At 42.1% G+C, this 18,083-nt stretch overlaps 2 protein-coding genes across 2 annotated transcripts; one reads left to right on the top strand and one right to left on the bottom strand.

The window, feature by feature from the left end:
• Positions 1–610: 610 nt before the first annotated feature.
• On the bottom strand, positions 611–2,317 carry LOC121184391. The gene is made up of 3 exons (XM_041042026.1): positions 2,123–2,317; positions 1,742–1,948; positions 611–1,646 (listed from the first exon to the last, which is right to left on the bottom strand). Exons 1-3 carry the CDS (start codon positions 2,315–2,317, stop codon positions 789–791), a joined length of 1,260 nt encoding a protein of 419 aa, XP_040897960.1. The 3' UTR covers positions 611–788.
• Positions 2,318–3,043: 726 nt separating this feature from the next.
• On the top strand, positions 3,044–8,371 carry wdr54 (WD repeat domain 54). The gene is made up of 10 exons (XM_041042568.1): positions 3,044–3,050; positions 3,362–3,646; positions 4,121–4,183; positions 4,402–4,468; positions 6,149–6,205; positions 6,298–6,425; positions 6,646–6,746; positions 7,017–7,179; positions 7,404–7,478; positions 7,621–8,371. The coding sequence occupies exons 2-10, from the start codon at positions 3,422–3,424 to the stop codon at positions 7,750–7,752; spliced, it is 1,011 nt and encodes a 336-aa protein (XP_040898502.1). The 5' UTR covers positions 3,044–3,050; positions 3,362–3,421; the 3' UTR covers positions 7,753–8,371.
• Positions 8,372–18,083: the final 9,712 nt, after the last annotated feature.

The following is an 18,083-nucleotide window of genomic DNA, read 5'->3' as shown; positions in this document are numbered from 1 at the left end:
AGTGATCAATAACCACTAATATGTCAGGGGACAGGGTCCTTTCATTTTGATGCATACAACAGTACACAGTGCCCATGCAGTGGATACCACTGTGTAAAAAATCACGTTTAAAATGTTAATGCTATGTTAAATGTTAATGTTAAAACAAATGCACAGTAATCATATTTGTTTTTATTGCTGTTTTTCATAAGACTCACTATGGATTATGGGAAACGTTTGCACCAAATGCATTTTGTTGTTTTGTTACATGTTATGTACGTACACTAACTTGCCAGTTTATTAGGAACACTGAGCTAAAGCCAATACAACAGTCCTGCAATAACTCATATCTTTGTTTTACATACTATAAACACAGATTCGTATCAAATAAATCACAGATTCACAGAGAAGATTTTGTGTTCACAGTTTATCAGGTTTTATTTTTAATGTGTTTAATGCATTTTAAAGTGAATCTCACTGTACTGCAAATGCAGAGTAGCTCACAAATACAAAGAAATACAAACAGATACAAATCAAAGACAATAAAGATTTTCTATTCACTGTATTCATAGTTTATTAGGTTTTTTTTTAACATGTACAGTGAATCTCACTGTATTGCAAAGGCAGAGTAGCTCACACACATGCAAAATGACTTGAGTCGGAACATGTATCAAAACATGTATAATCATCTTTCACAACGTGGCTTACAATGGACATTATATGTTCTAGCATTTGAAGGGTAGTTTTTATTTCATTAACAGTCTGCTCTAAATGCAGCTACAGACAAGTAATATCACAAAGTTTTATAATCAGTTGTCACAAATCTTGGACTGAAACAACGGTGTGACCTGAGGTGGTCGACCTGTGGCAACTTGATCAACTGATAACGCTGGCACAGCTATATCACTTCGTATTGGCCTCAGTTTAGTAAACTGGAAAGGATGGCTAAGTTTGAGAGGGTTATTTTCAACTGCCTGGGGATCCCAGAGAGAAACACCCTTGGCCAAAACCATTGTGTCCAGCTTCAAAGACCCAGAGAACTCCATCCCTTCCCATCTATGTCTAGAGGGAGACAATTTCTTCTGAAAGACATCTGCCTCATTTCTCCTCTGAAACTTTACCGGCTGATCCTTGGAGCTGGTTAGTGGTGTCAGCACAGCCATTGTCCTCTCAGGTTGCTGCTTGTTATATTTTGGCTCTAGTTTGGATGGTCCACTTGGTTTCTTGGTATTCGGTTTTGTATAGATATTGTCCACAATCTCATACTGAGGAGTGAAGCAGTGTCGAGGCAGGTGTGAGGGATCAAGCCTTGGTATGGACTGGTAGTCCTTAGACTGATATAATGGCCCACTCGTATGGTTATAAACAGAAAATACCCTATTTTTACCCTCTACCTCCACATCCTTTTTTTCTGCTGAACAGGACAGGGCCGATAATAATTTGCCTGGAACAGGCTTGGGAAGTAAATTAAACTGCTGCTTTTTCTTTCTATCAAGTTTTGGTGGGGGACGAGGACTAAGCACTTTATAGTGCTTGTCGCTGACAGGCCTCCTGGGACTTGTTTCCTTTTCAGATTGCTTTAGAGAGCTGTTTGTTTGGGCGATAACATTACATTGCTGGTTGACTCTTGGCTCTGTTTGCACTGGGACCTCAACAATGCCAGCCTCCTGTTAGAAATGGACATAGAGATGTAGATATATTGCACATATGGATACAAGCAACCTGTAGACTGAAATTTGAATACGAGACATATCAAGAGTACCTGTTGTGCAGCAGGGTGAGGTTGAGGGGTAGCACTGACAACAGGCACACATCCTTGAACCCAGGCATCTGGAGTTGCTGGCATAGGCTCTGAGTCCTCAGTTTTAGATGCTTCCTCTGGCCCTTCTCCTTCATCTGTGCACAGGATGTGTTGCTCTAGAATTTGTATGAGGTAGTTCTTGGCCCATGATGCAGAGAACGGTGCTATCTTACAGGTAAAGACAAGCAACGTCATGGATGTGACATGTACTATGTGTGGTTGAAATGGATGAAAGCAAGATATATAATTTTTATTGGTATCTCCACAAATGGCAATCAGTAAGATGGTGTTCATACTAAAGTGAAATAAAAATATAAAGAATATAGATCCTTTCATTTTTACCTGTCTTTCAATGTACACCTTTAAACAGCCTTCCATGACCTTGTTCAGCAGTTCATCCATGATCTCCCCCACTATCTCATCTGCTTCCTCCTGGATCAACATGTCCGTCCACTGGGTCCTAGTTAAGTGACCAGGAATAACATCTTCCACTTCCAGCTCCTGCACTGGAGGTGGGGTCGCTTGGACAGACGACATATGCTTGTCAGCTTGGGACTTGGCTGCAGAAAGGGGTATCTTTGCTCAGAAGCTGGTGCAAAATATGAAACCCAAATAACAGGAAAGGGGAAAAAAACATGAATGGCAGAATCAAAAACCATGTTTGTAACAATGAAGAGTATTCTATATTAAAAACAAACAAATAACAACAGAAAGAATTTAAGAGAGAACTATTTCAGTCCCTACTAGTTTGGATATTCCTGTGAAACGTCATATGGTAAACATTAGCACACTCTGGTGGATGTCATCAAACTTGACATTGTTTTCATGGGAAATATATGTATGCAAAATATTATGCCCAGAATGTGCTTGATGGAAAAATAGTCTGCATTAATATCATATGGGAAGAAGAATCTGTGAGATTATACTTCAGCACAAAAGATAATTCAGTGGGGTGCTCCTCTTTAAAACCTCACCGCGGTGTTTTGAAACCCAGAAGCAGTCATACCAGCTACCAGCTGGGGGTAATTTTACACAGTTATAGAAGTTACACCACTACCATCACCATTCGACCGCAACACTGCTGTGTATGAGTTATTTTTAATAATCATTGTTATAACGCCAGAAGCTCAAATCAAATCTAAAACCTTACCTTGCACTCTACTTTGTATCCTGAAGTCCGTGTGCTCTGAGGTTGCTCAGCAACAGAGCACGCAAAGGTGACGTAAGACGTAGAGGTGGCGTTGTCTCTATGGCTGCGGAGGACGCGGAGGTAATCCTGTTGCTAGCGATAGCTAGAAAAGTGCTTCCCTCATATTAACTATATATTCAGTGATTGATAATGACAGCACCATTAGACGAAGAGTCAGTTGTTATGTATTATGAAGAAAGAGCATGTGCAATTTGTCACACAGAAGTACCGTTGTCCTCTATGCGTTTGCAACTGGCTTCTCGCTAACATATCTAAAGTTAGCTTGCTGCTAATGTTAAGTATTTAGCGCTGCCATTTAGCGTCGCTGTGTAAAACAACGGTATGTGGTCAACATCACCAGACTCTATCTGACCATTATTTTCTTCTCTTAGACTAACACCAGACCACCCACAACCTTTTCAACAAACTGCGCCGTTAAGAAAAGCTGCTCGATGTATCACAAAGAAAAGAGCATCCAGATCAAAAACAGCGCGTCGGCGCTGTACAACAACCTCAGCGTCCTGCGCATCGCTCCGAGGCGCCTCACGTATTTCACGGTGGTCCATGCTAACGTGGTCAACATGGTCAGCGCGTCCTGGGACGGCCTCAACTACTCCCACCGTCAGCTGCAGTCCAAGGAGCCTAATGTCGCCACAAGCACCTCTCTCATCATGCAGGTCGGGCTACAGTCCAACTTCATCAGTTTGTTCTGAATGTTCGTGCGTTTGGACAGTGGACCATCTTCGTTTTGTTAGCTCTGTTTTCTGTTTTCATGTTACCATGACTATGACAGACAGTTTAAGAATTTTAGCCCCATTTATACACAAGTCCCTCCGTTTTAGAGGAGAGAAAGCAATTGGCCAAAAAAACAAAATTATTGATAAGCTTGTCACACAGTGTAAAGAATTAATTTAGTCAGTTAATGGCTAAAGTTTTTGGCTTATATACATCTGCAGACACTTATCTTACATAGTGACTGGCGATTTGGCCATTGTATAATTTCCAATCCAATGTGATGGAGTACTGAGACAAAACAATAAGAAATACCTAATACAATATAAAAGGGTAACTTTATTTTCTTTTGCTGTGGCATACTGTATATACTTTTGGTTGTCATAAAAATAAAAAAAGCCTGTGTTTTCTCGTAACAGGCTGCATTTTGTGGTCTGCCCTCTCGTGATCTGCTGGTGGTGACCTCTCAGAAAGGCATTCAGGTGAGTTTTTGTGTGTGTCTTTGTGATCTATGACTTTTGTCACATTTGAGGGAGGCCCTGCTTCTTGTGTACTTTTTTGTGCCTGTGGTTGAATATTATAATGGTGCAGAGGTCCAAGCTGAAGTGTATCAGAGTAATTTTTTTATTTGTGAACCTACACAAAAGTGTTGATGCATGTTTTTGCAGCCTTTTACTTTCATATAAATCCATTGTTTTAGATGTATGAATCTGATGGCTCCATCATGGTGTATTGGCATGCCCTGGATACTCCGGAAACACCTACAGGTAAATTTACATATAAACTACATTTCTCACATGTATTCACTCAAAGACTGACCTGTCTCAATTATTTGGATGAAAACTGTGATATGTTATAATAGTAATATACTTTGTTGTCCTTGGAAATATGTCAGTACATTGGATCTATCTGCATGGCACAAACAGAATTAAAAATATTAGTGGGAGGAATTGGTTATGAAAATGACATTAAAGATTTCCAGGCACCTACACCTACATTATTATGTATACACAATCACAAGTGGCAGTGAAGACACTGTACATGCAAACAACATTTTTCTATTGTGTCAGGTTTACTCACAGGCACTTCAGGCTTGGTTTGTAAAAGCAGGGGTAGTGGTTTATGCAGCTATGTGAATTAATCATGGTGCACCTACTCATCCATTTTCTGACACTTATTGCTCTACTGATCTGGAATACCTGATTACTCAGAGCAAACCCTTTTATCTACCACAAGAGTGTACATGCATCATTGCAGCAGCACTTTAGATACCTCCGGATGCACATGCTAAAGTAGCCATGTATGACCTCAGCTGCAGACACTGCACCCAGAAGGGGCCTTTATGGTTGCCAGGGACTTCAGTCATTGCAACCTACATACTGTTCTTCCAAGATTTTACCAGAATGTCTTATGCACCACAAAAGGACATAAAACCTTGCATCACATCTACAGAAATGTGGCTGACGCCTACAGAGACGCTGCTCTCCTCCATCTGGGACAGTCTTACTGTCTTTCAGTGTTCCTGGTAAACTGGTGAAACCCACAATGACGACAATCAAGGGTCTGGTTGGAGTGAGCTGACTCTGCTCATCAGCACCAATTCCAGCACGCAGACTAAAGTGTGTTTGCTGTCCATGCCGTCACCGACTCTCAGATTTACATGGACTCATGTACAGACTCAACAAGCGTGTGGGCAGACAACACAAAAACAAATAAAATCTTTCCCCATTCAGAAACCCTGAATCAACAAAGGGGTTCACCTCCTGCTGAAAGCCACAGATGCAGCCTTCAGGTCTGGAGATCGGTTAGTCTTACAGCTCAGCCTGGGCCGACCTGACCTGACCTACAAACAGAGGATCAAAAAGCACTTCAGCTCATTGGACCCCCGCCACATGTGACCACACATACACACCATCACAGACATCACTCAAACCACCCAGTACTGTGGGTGGTTTTGTGAGGTAGAGCCCATGTAGATCCGTCTCCCTCCCTGACAACCTCAACTACTCCTATGCTCACTTTGACCGGGGGAACGAGGAGGTCACCCTCAAAGCGGTGTGCCACAAGGCTGTGTGCTGAGCCCTCTTCTGTACATGGTTCTAACATCATAATCAGGATTGCAGATGACACCGTGGTGGGATGCCTGATCTGAGGAGGCGATAAGACAACCTACAGGCCGTGTGGTGCACCAACAAAAAACTGATACTTAACATGCAAGAGACCAAAGACATCACTGTGGACTTCAGTCAAGGCCCAGTAGTGCCTTTATATCCCAGGACACTGGGATATAACCTTTCCATGAATATGCTGATATCCCCTGTCACTGTATATACTGTAAGATATAGCATCACTTATCCTGTAGTACTTACTTATATCTACACTTATCTGCAAGTAATAATATTCTTAGATGCTAACTAGTGCACTCACAGAACGTACTTGTGTTGCAGCTCAGGCCGTGTTTGCTCGAGGGATATCAGCAGTGTGGGAGAATTACATATGTGTGGGTAAGTACCAAGTGAAATATGTTTCATTTAGTTACATATATTGAAAATACAGGGCAAAAGTCTACAGTCTACATGTCTGTTTCTCTCTCTAGGCGTTTCATCTGGTGCCATTCTTGTATTTGATGTTCCCAGTAAAGGCAGTAATATAACCCTCTCTGAGGTCCTGGAGGAGCACAAGGATTCTATCACTGATTTGGCCCCTGAGTGCTCTGGTAGCCAGGTATGGCGTGTGTGTGCTTGTTCTGGGTGTACATTGTCTATGATCTGTCTGTCTGATCCTTTGTTTATACAGGATAGCCTTAACTTTTCCGGGAATGGCAGACTACTGAAATAAATGACCACTTCATGGTAATAAAGTGTACTTCTGCTTCATAGAAGTTCAGCCTTTCCGCGAATCATGTAATCCCCTCTACTTTGTTTATGTCTCCCTCTCTACTCAGGAGTGCATAGCTGATCTAGTCAGTGCAGATGATGGGGGCAGCCTGTGTGTGTGGAAGTCTGGGGAGGAATTTCAGCTGCTTAACAAAATCCCTGGCTTTGAGTAAGAAGTTGATTGTATTATAGTGTAGTCATTCTTGGTGGACAATATAAAACTGAGCTAAAATAAAGTGGTGCAGTGACAGCCCTTACTCTTTCCCCTCCATTTCTCTCCTGTCTTCATACATTGTTCTACTTATCTACTCTAACTTATGTTCCTTTCCGCTGTCTTTGTTTCTTCCTCATTTTCCTTCCTCGTTCTAATCTAATTTCCATTATCTTTTCCCTTTATTCCCTGATGGCAATGATCCTCCATCTTCCTCACTGCTCTCAGTATGAGCTGCTCATCTGTCAAGCTGTGGAAAGGTACAGTGGTTGCAGGTTATGGCACAGGTCAGATCCGTCTCTATGAGGCAGTGACTGGAATTCTGCATGCTGAGGTCAACGCCCATGCTCGCTGGATATACTCACTAGACATTGCTCCTTTTTCTGGACTGGTGAGTGGTATAAAACAAAATGGATAAGAAAGAACTGACAATTTATTGAGCAAATGTAGCTAACAATAGGAAGGGATTCGTAGACTCCCTAGTGAAATATGGTAATTAGTTAAATTATTAAGTTTATTTAGCTCTAAAGCATGTTCATTTGGTTCTCAGTGAAATTTTTTGGGTGTATCTCATACCACTGCATTTTTAAATTCGCATCTGCTTGTGTGCTTTAGCTTTTGTCCGCTGCTGAGGACTCTTTTGTCAGGGTGTGGCACCTGACTGTGACCCCAGAGACAAACAGTGTGGAGGTAACTGGTCTTTAAACAGGATACACATTTTCAAGTCCAGGATCAATTATGGCACTTTCCCTGTGGTTTAACTTGTATCAGATCGTTTTTCCTCTTACTCTCAATCTGACCCTGACTTTGTGTTTTCCTCATTTCCTCTTAGGTTGCCCATTTGCACAATGAGTGTGTGACAGACACACAAATCTGTGGCGCTAAGTTCTGTGACGGCGATGGCTATGCCTTTGCAGTGACAGGCTATGACCTGAGTGAGATTATCCGCTACACACAGTTGTAGGACCTTGCTTTCATTGAGGCTAAGTGTATGAATGTGAAAATGGGTTGTAATTCTGTGAGAACGAGGATATTTAACATCATCTTTTTTGGGAGAAGCATCTTGGCATTTTTGTGTCTACATCTACAGAGGTTAGAAGGACATCAACATATAACAAAATAATGCAAAAGTGTTAAAAGTTTATATAAATATTTGAAGTACATATGTTTACATGTATGTGAATGTAGCTTTAAAAAGGAATAAAATATTCTGTTCTTATTTCTGACATAATCGTTGTTTCACACAATAACTAGTAAATTCATAACGAAAGCTGCATTTTTCTGAATTTTAACGTTGCACTTCACAAATGGACCAGTAGGTGGGGGTGTGGGCTAATTATTTTTCAGCAGGACAGTGTCAGTGTAGCGCGAGCAGAGTTAGCTAGAGGGCAGGGTGGAGTTAGCTAAAAGGTTATGGACTGAAAGACAGACTATTCGAGAAACTTCACATTGTGATTTGATAATGTGTGCAGACCACAGGATGCTTGTCACTGGTGTTATCCAGTAAACATGGGCACATTGCTGAGGGAGGTCTAACGTGTCTAAGGCAACTGTAATGAATAATAAAAGTTTTACTTTTACACACTTTACAGGACGTGTGTGTGTGTGTTTGTTTTTTCTTAAACTGTTATGCTGGTTAAGCTTGCTATAACAGCACAAACAGAAGTGTCACTGTTTCCTTGACCATGACATGAAGAACTTGAAAAGTCATTCCTGAAAACAAATATGACCTTATTACACCCATTAACCTTTTTTTTTTTCAGAATTACTGGGCCAAACCAATGCAAGACAAAACACCACAAAGTACAAGAGAGATACTGTTTTCTAGGATCTGTTGACACCAACTGAAAATTACTTAATTTTCTAATTTCTTCTTTTTTGACAGTACAGATGTGGTTTGGGTTTCTTGGGGTTTTGTTTTTTTTTTTGTTTTTTTAGTGCACATCAGGCAACCAGGTATCATTTTAATCCCACCCACCTTATCGAGATAAGATAAGAAGAAATAGGTCAGCCAGGAATTGTGTGCTGTTTGTCAGTCTAGGGCTAAGCATGTATTAAATCCCCAAGTTCTAGTCTGTTCTAGTTTGCAGTCAACACTGGTCACATAACACCAACTGACAAGACTGTTTTGAACCCACACACATGGCAGGTTATGTAACTTAAATTTGGTAGGTACCAAATTACAGTCATGTCAGTGCTGATGGCCAGGTCAAATGTGAAGCACAAACATGTGCTACTGTGACATGAACACACACACAGTCTTTATGGAATCAATAATTTTCTGTTTGTCGTGCCTCCCGGTTGCCTGGGGTGGAGAGGGCTAACTGCACTGGCTGGAGAGGGACAGTGGAGGGCTAAGCAGTCAATAAGAGGTCCCAAATGACAGGGACACTGAGATTACATAACTATTTGGAACAGTATGGAGGGAGGGAAAGGTTGGTCAAAAGTGATACATGAAATGAGCAAAGGACTGAAAAAACAGGGGAGTTACAGAGCTGAGTGAAAGAGCTTGATAAAAGAGAGGGCTGAGGGTCGAAAAGAGTATTGTGACATCACTTTTCTCAGAAAAACATGTGGAGACAAACAACAGCAGTCATTTATTTCTTGTTAACTCAGTCAATAGTGCTGTGCGACACTGTAGTCCCATACACAGCCCCGGGGCCACTCATGCTGTGCGCTGCTGCGGTACTTGTGAATAATCGGCTCTTAGGTGTTACACACAGCTGAGCACACAATGTTGGGGAGATCAGACCTCAACAAAAACTGTTCTCAGACACGCATGTGAATTTATGTAGACTGTGTATGCATGTCTGCGTGTATGTGTGTCTAGTAATAATGGTCTTAGAGCAATATTTTCCTACTCATATTCCCCAGTAGACACTTTGAAATCTTTTATTAATGAGAGTGACAAGACAAAAATAGATTCTGCAAGACCTTCGGTGAAAGGCCCCCAGTAGTCCAAAGTGTCACTTTAATAAAATCACAGAGAAAATCTCCAACCATAGTATCAATAAGACATCTCGCCTCAGAGAAGCTGTCATGGGATGATTAAGGTGCCAACCTTTTATTCTGCTGTCAAACCATTAAAGGATGTGCCAAAGCCTCACATTCTTATTAATAAAAGCGAATAACGAACACGGCAAGTTTGTTCAGTGCACAACCCAAGCTGTACATGCCCAGATTGACAGAAACCATGCCACAATACAAGTTCATCCATCAGGGTCAGTTAGAACCTTATGTGTTTGTGAGTGTGGTGTATGTCTGTATCTGTATGTGTGTTTGTGTGAGTAAAACCGCGGGAATATCTATTAGGCTGGTTGCTTGTGTATTTCTTCCTTATTCTGGTGGACAAAGAGCAATTTATCCCAAGCCCATCCAGCCTTGTGGCAGCTGCCTAGGCCTGTGTCGCTAAGCCTGCTGGGATAGAGTCTCACCAGGGGGGATGAAGAGCCTAAAGCCCCTCCAGCCTGCTGCCACAGACAGACCAGCTTTCTGAAGAAGCAACCAGGAAACCAGCTCTCGCAGACATGCTGTATAAATAGATCTTCCATTTTAAACACACTGAAATGAGAGGGAGAGGGGTACCACAAACTGACAGACCTGACAAACTGCCACTGCTGACAGACGTGCAGACTGGCAAATACAGCATTAAGGCAGTCAAACACAGAGGCGCAAACAAGAACTAGGTCAAAAAATAATCAACAGATAGCTTTCGAATTTCCTTTTTTGCAGCATTGAGTTTTTTACATGCATGCATGCATGCAGGGCTGGCTATGGAATTTCTGCATTTTTTTTTAACACTGACGTGTCTGTGGCACTGAAAAGCTGACATTGTATTGTTGAAGCACTAAAAGTTGGCACTGAATGCTTGGTGAAAGTGTCAGTCTTACTTATTCTATATGACATATTTTCTAATTTAAACCTGCCCACAGCTGATATTGCACTGCAGCACAATGGGCAGAAATACAGGTACGACGGCAGGTGGAATAGGTGAAGTAGAAATGACAGAGGGTGTGTCAGTCTGTGATTTTATCATGGTGATGGTGATAAGAGGAATGTGGAGCGACTGAAGTGGCCTGACGACTTGGCTGGCTTTTCTAGTCTGCAAACAGCGACAAAAATGAATGGATAGTGGTGGAGCAGGGTGGATCTGTTTTATTGCTAGAAACTAGATTATAGTTAAGCCAAGCCAACTGACCCCACCCACAGCTTCTGTGCATCATTAGGCTGTACCATGGAAAGCCACACCTACACATGTCATGCCAAGACAATCCACCCTTCTTTCCTATGTGGGCCTCTGTTTTGGGGGAAATGGCTCAACATACAGTAAAAACTGACTCACTGTATCCAAAAATCTTCTCCACAAACCACAACTCATGAGAAGATAAGTGGAGGTTCCTTGGATGAAAGAAATACAAGGGATCTACCACGTTGTCAGACTTGGTTGAAATTATTCAAAATGAAAAGGCTGTTGAAAGTCTCATTGAAAGGTCTAATATTCATTTTTCATTTTAGGTCTGGATATGTTAACACTATACTTTTGGTTATTTGCTTTGATCCAAACAAACAAACAAACAAACAAACAAACAAACAAACAAACAAACAAACAAACAAACAAACAAACAAACAAACAAACAAACAAACAAACAAACAAACGATGCACTAACATTCAAGAACTGCAGTTTTCTTATTCCCTGACCTTTCAGAATTGATTAGTGATTTACTTTGCTTGTTGGTCTATAAATGAAAAGCAATCAAAATAGTTGAAGGAGTGTTGTCCTGTAGAGAAATACACTAAACATCTTCTATAGCTCATGTGTGATGTGTGAGTCCCAGTTGCATTAGACACATTGGGTTACATATTGTAACTTTGGTTCTTTGAACACAAATTGAGGCCTGATACACAAAAATGTGCGACCTCGCTCCTCAGTAGTGGTTACCACCTTGCCACTACTTGCAAGCCTGCCTGATTGACCTTACATCTCGCATAGTACCCCCATTGGAGTCACAGATCTCAAAACTCCAAAGGGGAGAGTGCTTTGTGAGCCAGGGGTGGAGGCTTAGCACCGTTGTAACGGGCGCCAGAGGAAGCATTCTTTGCTCCTAGGCAGACATTTGAAGTGCGGACACATTGCTGATGTCAAGCAAGGTTAAGTGGGGCAGCTTTGAATCGAAAGATGCACCATAATTAATTGTTTTATCTGATATTTTATCCCTGAAAAAGAAAGTGAATACAGGGTTACAGGGACACTGACCATTTCAGAATGGTCCATTATACAACAGCAATTAGTAGGTCTGTCCTGACCTCTCTACATATGCATGCACAGACACAGACACACACACACACACACGCACGCGCACACACACAACATGCATATCCTCAGTAACGTCATTTTGAAGGCTTGGGTAGGCAATGGGACTTAAGTGCATTAGATTAGAGTAAAATAAACATGATCAGACCCTGCCATCTGCACTGGGATGGCATGGTTGCCTAGCACTGGGCACTGTTTGGATTGTCTGACGTTGATGTGCTGACGTTGGAGTGTGTGTGTGTGTGTGTGTGTGTGTGTGTGTGTGTGTGTGTGTGTGTGTGTGCCTATGTGTGTATGTGGCCATATGTGCAGATGGCAGCATTCAAATGATGATGGATTCATTTTCCAGACAGTCTTCCAAATTAAAGTCAGACAGATATTTATTATAATAAAATCATTGGTGATGATAACTGAAATGATCTGGGATAACTTGTTTCCTTGATCTCAAACCCTTCTTTCAGGAAAGATTTTACCATCCAAAAATAATATATTTAATTGTGAAGTAAAACTAGATTGATATCTGTATGATAAACCAGGTCAAAATTTGTTTCCTTTTAATTCACAACCACTTTTTTTCTCACAAATAAACACCCCTCTCATTAGCTCCGGTGTGTGTGGGTGAGAGAGTTATTGAGCCTCAAAATAGAGTCACAGCAATAATAAAAGCAATATCCTGGCAACCCTTCTCATTGTGCTCTGGCAGCGAGACTGCTAATAGGGTTAATATGAAAGAGATGAATGGGCGTCTTCAGGGCACAACCTGAAATCAAAATAGATAAACATTTCCACCAAACACTGGGTTGTGTGTGTTCTTTGTTTCTCTGCATGTGCACATAGGTGTATGTGTGTGCGTGTGTCCAGAGGCGGTTTTTGGCACGGGCGAAACGGGCAGCCGCCCGGGGCGGCATCACATGGGGGGCGGCACAACCACGTGAAAAAAAAAATCATCTGCGCCGCAAAGCTGTTTTCTATTATCTATCATATTACTCTGTGGGGAATTGCCAAATTGTCGTCGTCCCCATCTCCCAGCATGCACCACCAGCATATGCATCTAGAAAAATGCCTGTTAAAACAGCCATGTTTTAACAATATTTATATTATAACAATCTCCAACTCCAACACTTCCAAAACAATTTAGAAATTAAAGTTATCAGAAATGAAAGAAATATACTCTATATACATAAAAAATATACACAATCACACATAACAACAGAAGAGAATAACAATAACATAAAATAAAAACAATTTAATTTTATTACTTTAGAATAATAAAGAAAATAAAAGAATAATATACAAACAAAATATAGAATAAATATTCTGAATAGCAAAAATCCTTCATGACACACAAAAAAAAAAAACAAAAAAAAAAAAAAACAACTAGACCCACAATGCCCGCCGCCCGTCCCTTCTGTCGCGGTGCTGCTTTATACTTTATACACACACACACACACACCTCAGAATACCCACAATGCCCGCTGCCCGTCCCTTCTTCCCGCCACTGCGTGTGTCCGAAAGTGAATGAGGGAGACAAATGCAGGCTTTATAAGTGGACTAACTTGGCATTCACCTCAGTGCACACAGGCCGTTCCTAATTGGCAGCTGTGGAGAAAGCCCAGGCAAACTAGCATCGCAGAGACGTCACACAGAGGTAATCTAGGGTTACCCAGAAACAAATTGTCATTCAGATCATCTCAATGTCAAGAGGCACCATGTTCACCAGTCTCGAACCAAAAGAGTGCATTCAGCATTTTTAAAACTCTGCAATGAGGAAGATGTTATGCATGGTGACTTTATAACAGCATTTCTTTTATATGGTTCTTTGTGATGCACAACCACAGAGAGGGAAGTTTCATATAGCACCTGCTGCGCTTCAACAGATGGTCTTCAGTTCATCTCTGCTGAGCATTTGTTGTGTGTGTGTGTGTGTGTGTGTGTGTGTGTGTGTGTGTGTGTGTGTGTGTGTGTGTGTGTGTGTGCGTGCGCACGTGTGTTGGTGGTGATGGAAGGTAGTCGGATCAGAGTTCATTAATCAAAGCAGCGCTTGTTCTGACAACTTAAGCAAAGCTCAGTCTGCGAACGTACAGTACAAGGATGAGGAGTTTTAATGAAACAAAATGTATCTGCTTCAAAGGTCACATTTTTCATCAGGTGTCACAGTTTTCATCATGTCAGTGAAGCTCTGTTTCAGCATAAGCATATTGGTTAAAAAGTTCTAACCAAGAATATTCAATATCCAATCCAAGAATAAACATAACATTCATGAGGTAAGATAAGTTTTAGTTCTCAAAAGCTTACATGTGCATGTTTCACATCAGAAAAGCTGAGTTGAAGTAGTGCCCTACTGACCGTCTTTTACCCTGAACATTCCCCAGCTGTTCTGTCACTCAACGTTAATGCGCATGCACCACAAATACACGTATACGCACCCACATTCTCACAACCCGATACAGACAATGACCCACAGAAGTAGAGTTTCAGTGGTTTAAATTTTAACTTATTGGCTCTGACTTAATCATTGTCAGTTACTGCTTTTTCTTGTTGAGCTCACCGGATGTGAACTTAACCTTTGCTTGTGTGCGTCCTAGTATCATGTAACAGTACTCACATGTGGTGTAAGAGAGAGCAGGGCCGAAAAAGAAACGGGTGAGTCTTGCCTCTAGTTCAGTTAAAAAATGAACTCAAGATGACAGTGCTTTGGAAGAATGGGATAAGAAGGAGGAATAGGAGGAGGATTATCACTGTTTTCACATAAAACAGCCAAACTCTGAAAGCAGCGACCTGTGTCAAACACACTTTCCGAAGATTAAAAACTTAAATATCACAATACTCGGCAGAGCTTGCAGCTGATGAGTAACTCCTGACTTTTGGTTTCGTTTTGTTAACTTTTTACCTGCTCCCCCTCCTCCACCCATCTGGCCTCCTGTCTGTCCTCCAGGACACAGCAAATGATATGTGATTAAAACCAAAGTGGTAAATAGAGCAGAAGTACAAACACTGCAACCTGCTCATTTGTCCCGTGAAAGCTGTCGGACCTCAAGTGAAAAACAGAGTGACCCACACACCCCTCCATTACTGCCAGTCACTCCCACACTGCATGCCTTTGTGGATGAAGGGGGAAGAAAATATAGAGAAGAGAGACGTGACAGGACCCACGTACTTGGAAAATCTCAAGAAGCTCCTGCTTTGGCCATTGACTCAGTGGTGAGGAAACCATTACAGAAAAACACACTTGCACAGAATCTTAAAGGCCCAGACCTTGAGTAAATACACATACACCTGTGTTCCTGTATTTTTCATTAGAGCAATGAGAACAACAAAAACAAAGACTTTAACAGCTCATGAATACAAAGCCCTCTGGATAGAATCCCAATCCTCCATTTCCCTGCTGAGCGTCACAAGTCACGTAAACAAGAGACACGAGAGAAACAAAAAGAAAGAAAGACAGATCAGGAGAGACGAGGAAAGAAGGACAGGAAGACAGAGAGAGAGAGAGAGAGAGAGAGAGAGAGAGAGAGAGAGAACGAGAGTTTGTCAGGAAAACACAACCAATGGATGTAAGGGCAGAGGTAGCTGTGCTCGTCCCTGTTTCCATGGCGACCCGAATGTGCTGTCGGTGCAGTGACGCCAGTCGAGAGCATTGCGCTGCGGCCGTGCTGACATGAGCCACACGTGCCAGTGCCCAGCTGACAGCACTGAGCATACGCCAGTGTCTATTCATAGCACCTAAGTGACGCCCGGGAGGGACACAGGCAGCCCGGAGTGTGGGCAAAGGAGGCCAGACGCCCAGAACTGGGTGGATGCTGGCCCAGGACTGGATGGCACCCCTTGATGGAGGTGGATGGATGCATGGAGAGAGAGAGGGATTAACTCATGGTAGGGGTTATGTCATCCTCTCTCTGATCTCTGTCCACACTGACACCTGGCCCCTCAGTCATCGCTGAGAATTGCACAATTCCCTGCTCAAACAAGCTCAACCTTAAAAATGCATAAATGCATAGCACCAATCTAGTACTTCAGCAGGTAAGGAGGATAATGTAAAGTTTTGGGGGAGGGTTTTTTTTCTCAAGCTGCCAGTTCCCTGAAGTTAAGATTAAGGACCTGTGGTTGAGTAATATTTAGGACTCCAGTGACCCAGTACTTCCTTGCTCAGCGGCATCCTGGGGAGAGAGATGGCTGAGCTCTCTCTGTCTCTATCTCACAGTTTCTTAATTTTAGTCATATTTGCTGTTTTATTTTTAATTGAAAACACTAACATACAATGTGCCTGTCTTTTGTCTTTAAAATCACATTTTAATTGAATTAAATTAAATGTTGCTTGCTTATTCCTGATGTAAAAATATGCAGTGCAAGTTACATTTTAATGCCCCTCCTCAGATATAAGCAGACAGTCACGATGCAAATATTCTAAATAAATTCTAATATTCTAAATAATGTTGCAGAAACATTATATTAAAAAATACTTAAGACAGTTCGTATTTGTGGTATTTGATGTGATTAATATAATCTCCTGAGTACCTAAACATGAATTTGACACTGTGGCTCATATCATTTGGAAAATTCTTGAAATCGTCATGCAAAAATAAATATAACTGTGCTACAAGATCAAGTTCTAATAATCTTTCTGTGCACGACTGCATCTGATGCCAAATGAACCTTCACACCACACTGCCCAGTACGTGGTACAGTTGGCAAGAGGGTTGGAAACACCAAGTCAGTGACTCCTTTGTGAGCGATTGTTCAAGCTCAATTGGTACCTCTGTAACACTGCTTTGTCTGAGAGATCAGGCAGAAGAATAGCAGAGGCTCTGAGGCAGAGAGAGGCCCATTGTGGTCGGTCAGCGCCTAAAGTTAGATGTCATTGTGGTCATTCGATGGTTGGTGTCAAAGGCCATTGTGGCTCCTGAAATGCCACATGGGAGGTACGGCGTTGCTGAGTGAAATCGATCTGAGCAGGGGGGGGCAAAGATCACCTTTTTTCTTTGTGTGTGTAGTCAGTTGTATGTTGTTTGTTTATGTGCGAATGTGTTTTTGTACGTGTGTGTCTGTGTCTGTGTCAGGGGTGCAACGTGCAGGCCAACTGTGTTTGTTTGTAGAAATTTAGCTGATGAGGCCTTTCATGCCCCTGGGATCAGCAGTTTGCCCACCCCCCCTCCCTCCCTCCCTCCCTCAGGAGAAAGACCATGTGGACGCCCCCCCATTATGCCCCCATTGTGCCCCTATTGTGCCCATATGGCTGCATCAATAGTGCTATAGCAGAGGCCACTGGCAATGGAAAAGTGCTGCATGAGACACTTTGAGATAAAAGTTCAGCACATCTGTGTATGTCATGAAGAAGAGAGGGCACAACGAGCCTAACAAAAGCAGAGAAGTGAACAGACTAAACACACGCACGCAGTCACATGACCTTCACCGTATCCTGCTGCATGTCAGCAGAACTCAGGACAGACTGCACCTAGAATAGAAAATGTGGCATATTTTTTAGCATTACCAGTTGCAGTTCATCCCAGCGGTATCCATGTCATGGCTACAGCATGATGTTCCATCACCCGTCTGTACTGATGTGTGTGAGTCCCATGCCTACTGTCCACAGCCTGAGGACGGTTGCCTAGGACTTGCATGCACGCTGAGATGGGAGCAAGCCTGGGCAGGTTGTTCCGTTCCCTTCACAGGACAATGGCTGTTTCAGATGCTTGGCTGAGCAGGAGTCCTGGAGAATCTGTGAGAGACAAGGGGCCTCTCACGGCCCCTCAGTTGCCTGACATTTATGCTTTTGCCAACTTCAAAATACAGAGGATGGCATTTTTTTTAGAAATGCTGATGAAGTCTGATACTGAAATGCTTCACTGTCAGCTCAAATAAACAACTCGACACTGAGAACTGAATTTGATTTTTTTTTTCTTTTTTTCTTGTCTTTTTTTTTCATGAGCATCCTGTCCCTGAGTTGTTTCTGAGTGGAAGTTTAATACTTTCTAATATGATTTGA

Source organism: Toxotes jaculatrix, chromosome 7 (assembly GCF_017976425.1).
Source record: "Toxotes jaculatrix isolate fToxJac2 chromosome 7, fToxJac2.pri, whole genome shotgun sequence".
Taxonomy (NCBI): domain Eukaryota; kingdom Metazoa; phylum Chordata; class Actinopteri; family Toxotidae; genus Toxotes; species Toxotes jaculatrix.
Note: the sequence above shows the minus strand (reverse complement) of the source record. Positions and strands in the feature narration are given on the sequence as shown.

Bases quoted from the DNA above. Each gene is read 5' to 3' on its own strand.
- LOC121184391 (XM_041042026.1), bottom strand. From the start codon at position 2,317: ATGTCGTCTGTCCAAGCGACCCCACCTCCAGTGCAGGAGCTGGAAGTG. The intron at 1,949-2,122 runs GTAAAAATGAAA...TTTACCTGTAAG, and splicing joins AGGTGTACATTGAAAGACAG to ATAGCACCGTTCTCTGCATC. The intron at 1,647-1,741 runs GTACTCTTGATA...CATTTCTAACAG, and splicing joins CTCACCCTGCTGCACAACAG to GAGGCTGGCATTGTTGAGGT.
- wdr54 (XM_041042568.1), top strand. From the start codon at position 3,422: ATGTATCACAAAGAAAAGAGCATCCAGATCAAAAACAGCGCGTCGGCG. The intron at 4,184-4,401 runs GTGAGTTTTTGT...CCATTGTTTTAG, and splicing joins CCTCTCAGAAAGGCATTCAG to ATGTATGAATCTGATGGCTC. The intron at 6,426-6,645 runs GTATGGCGTGTG...CTCTCTACTCAG, and splicing joins CTGAGTGCTCTGGTAGCCAG to GAGTGCATAGCTGATCTAGT.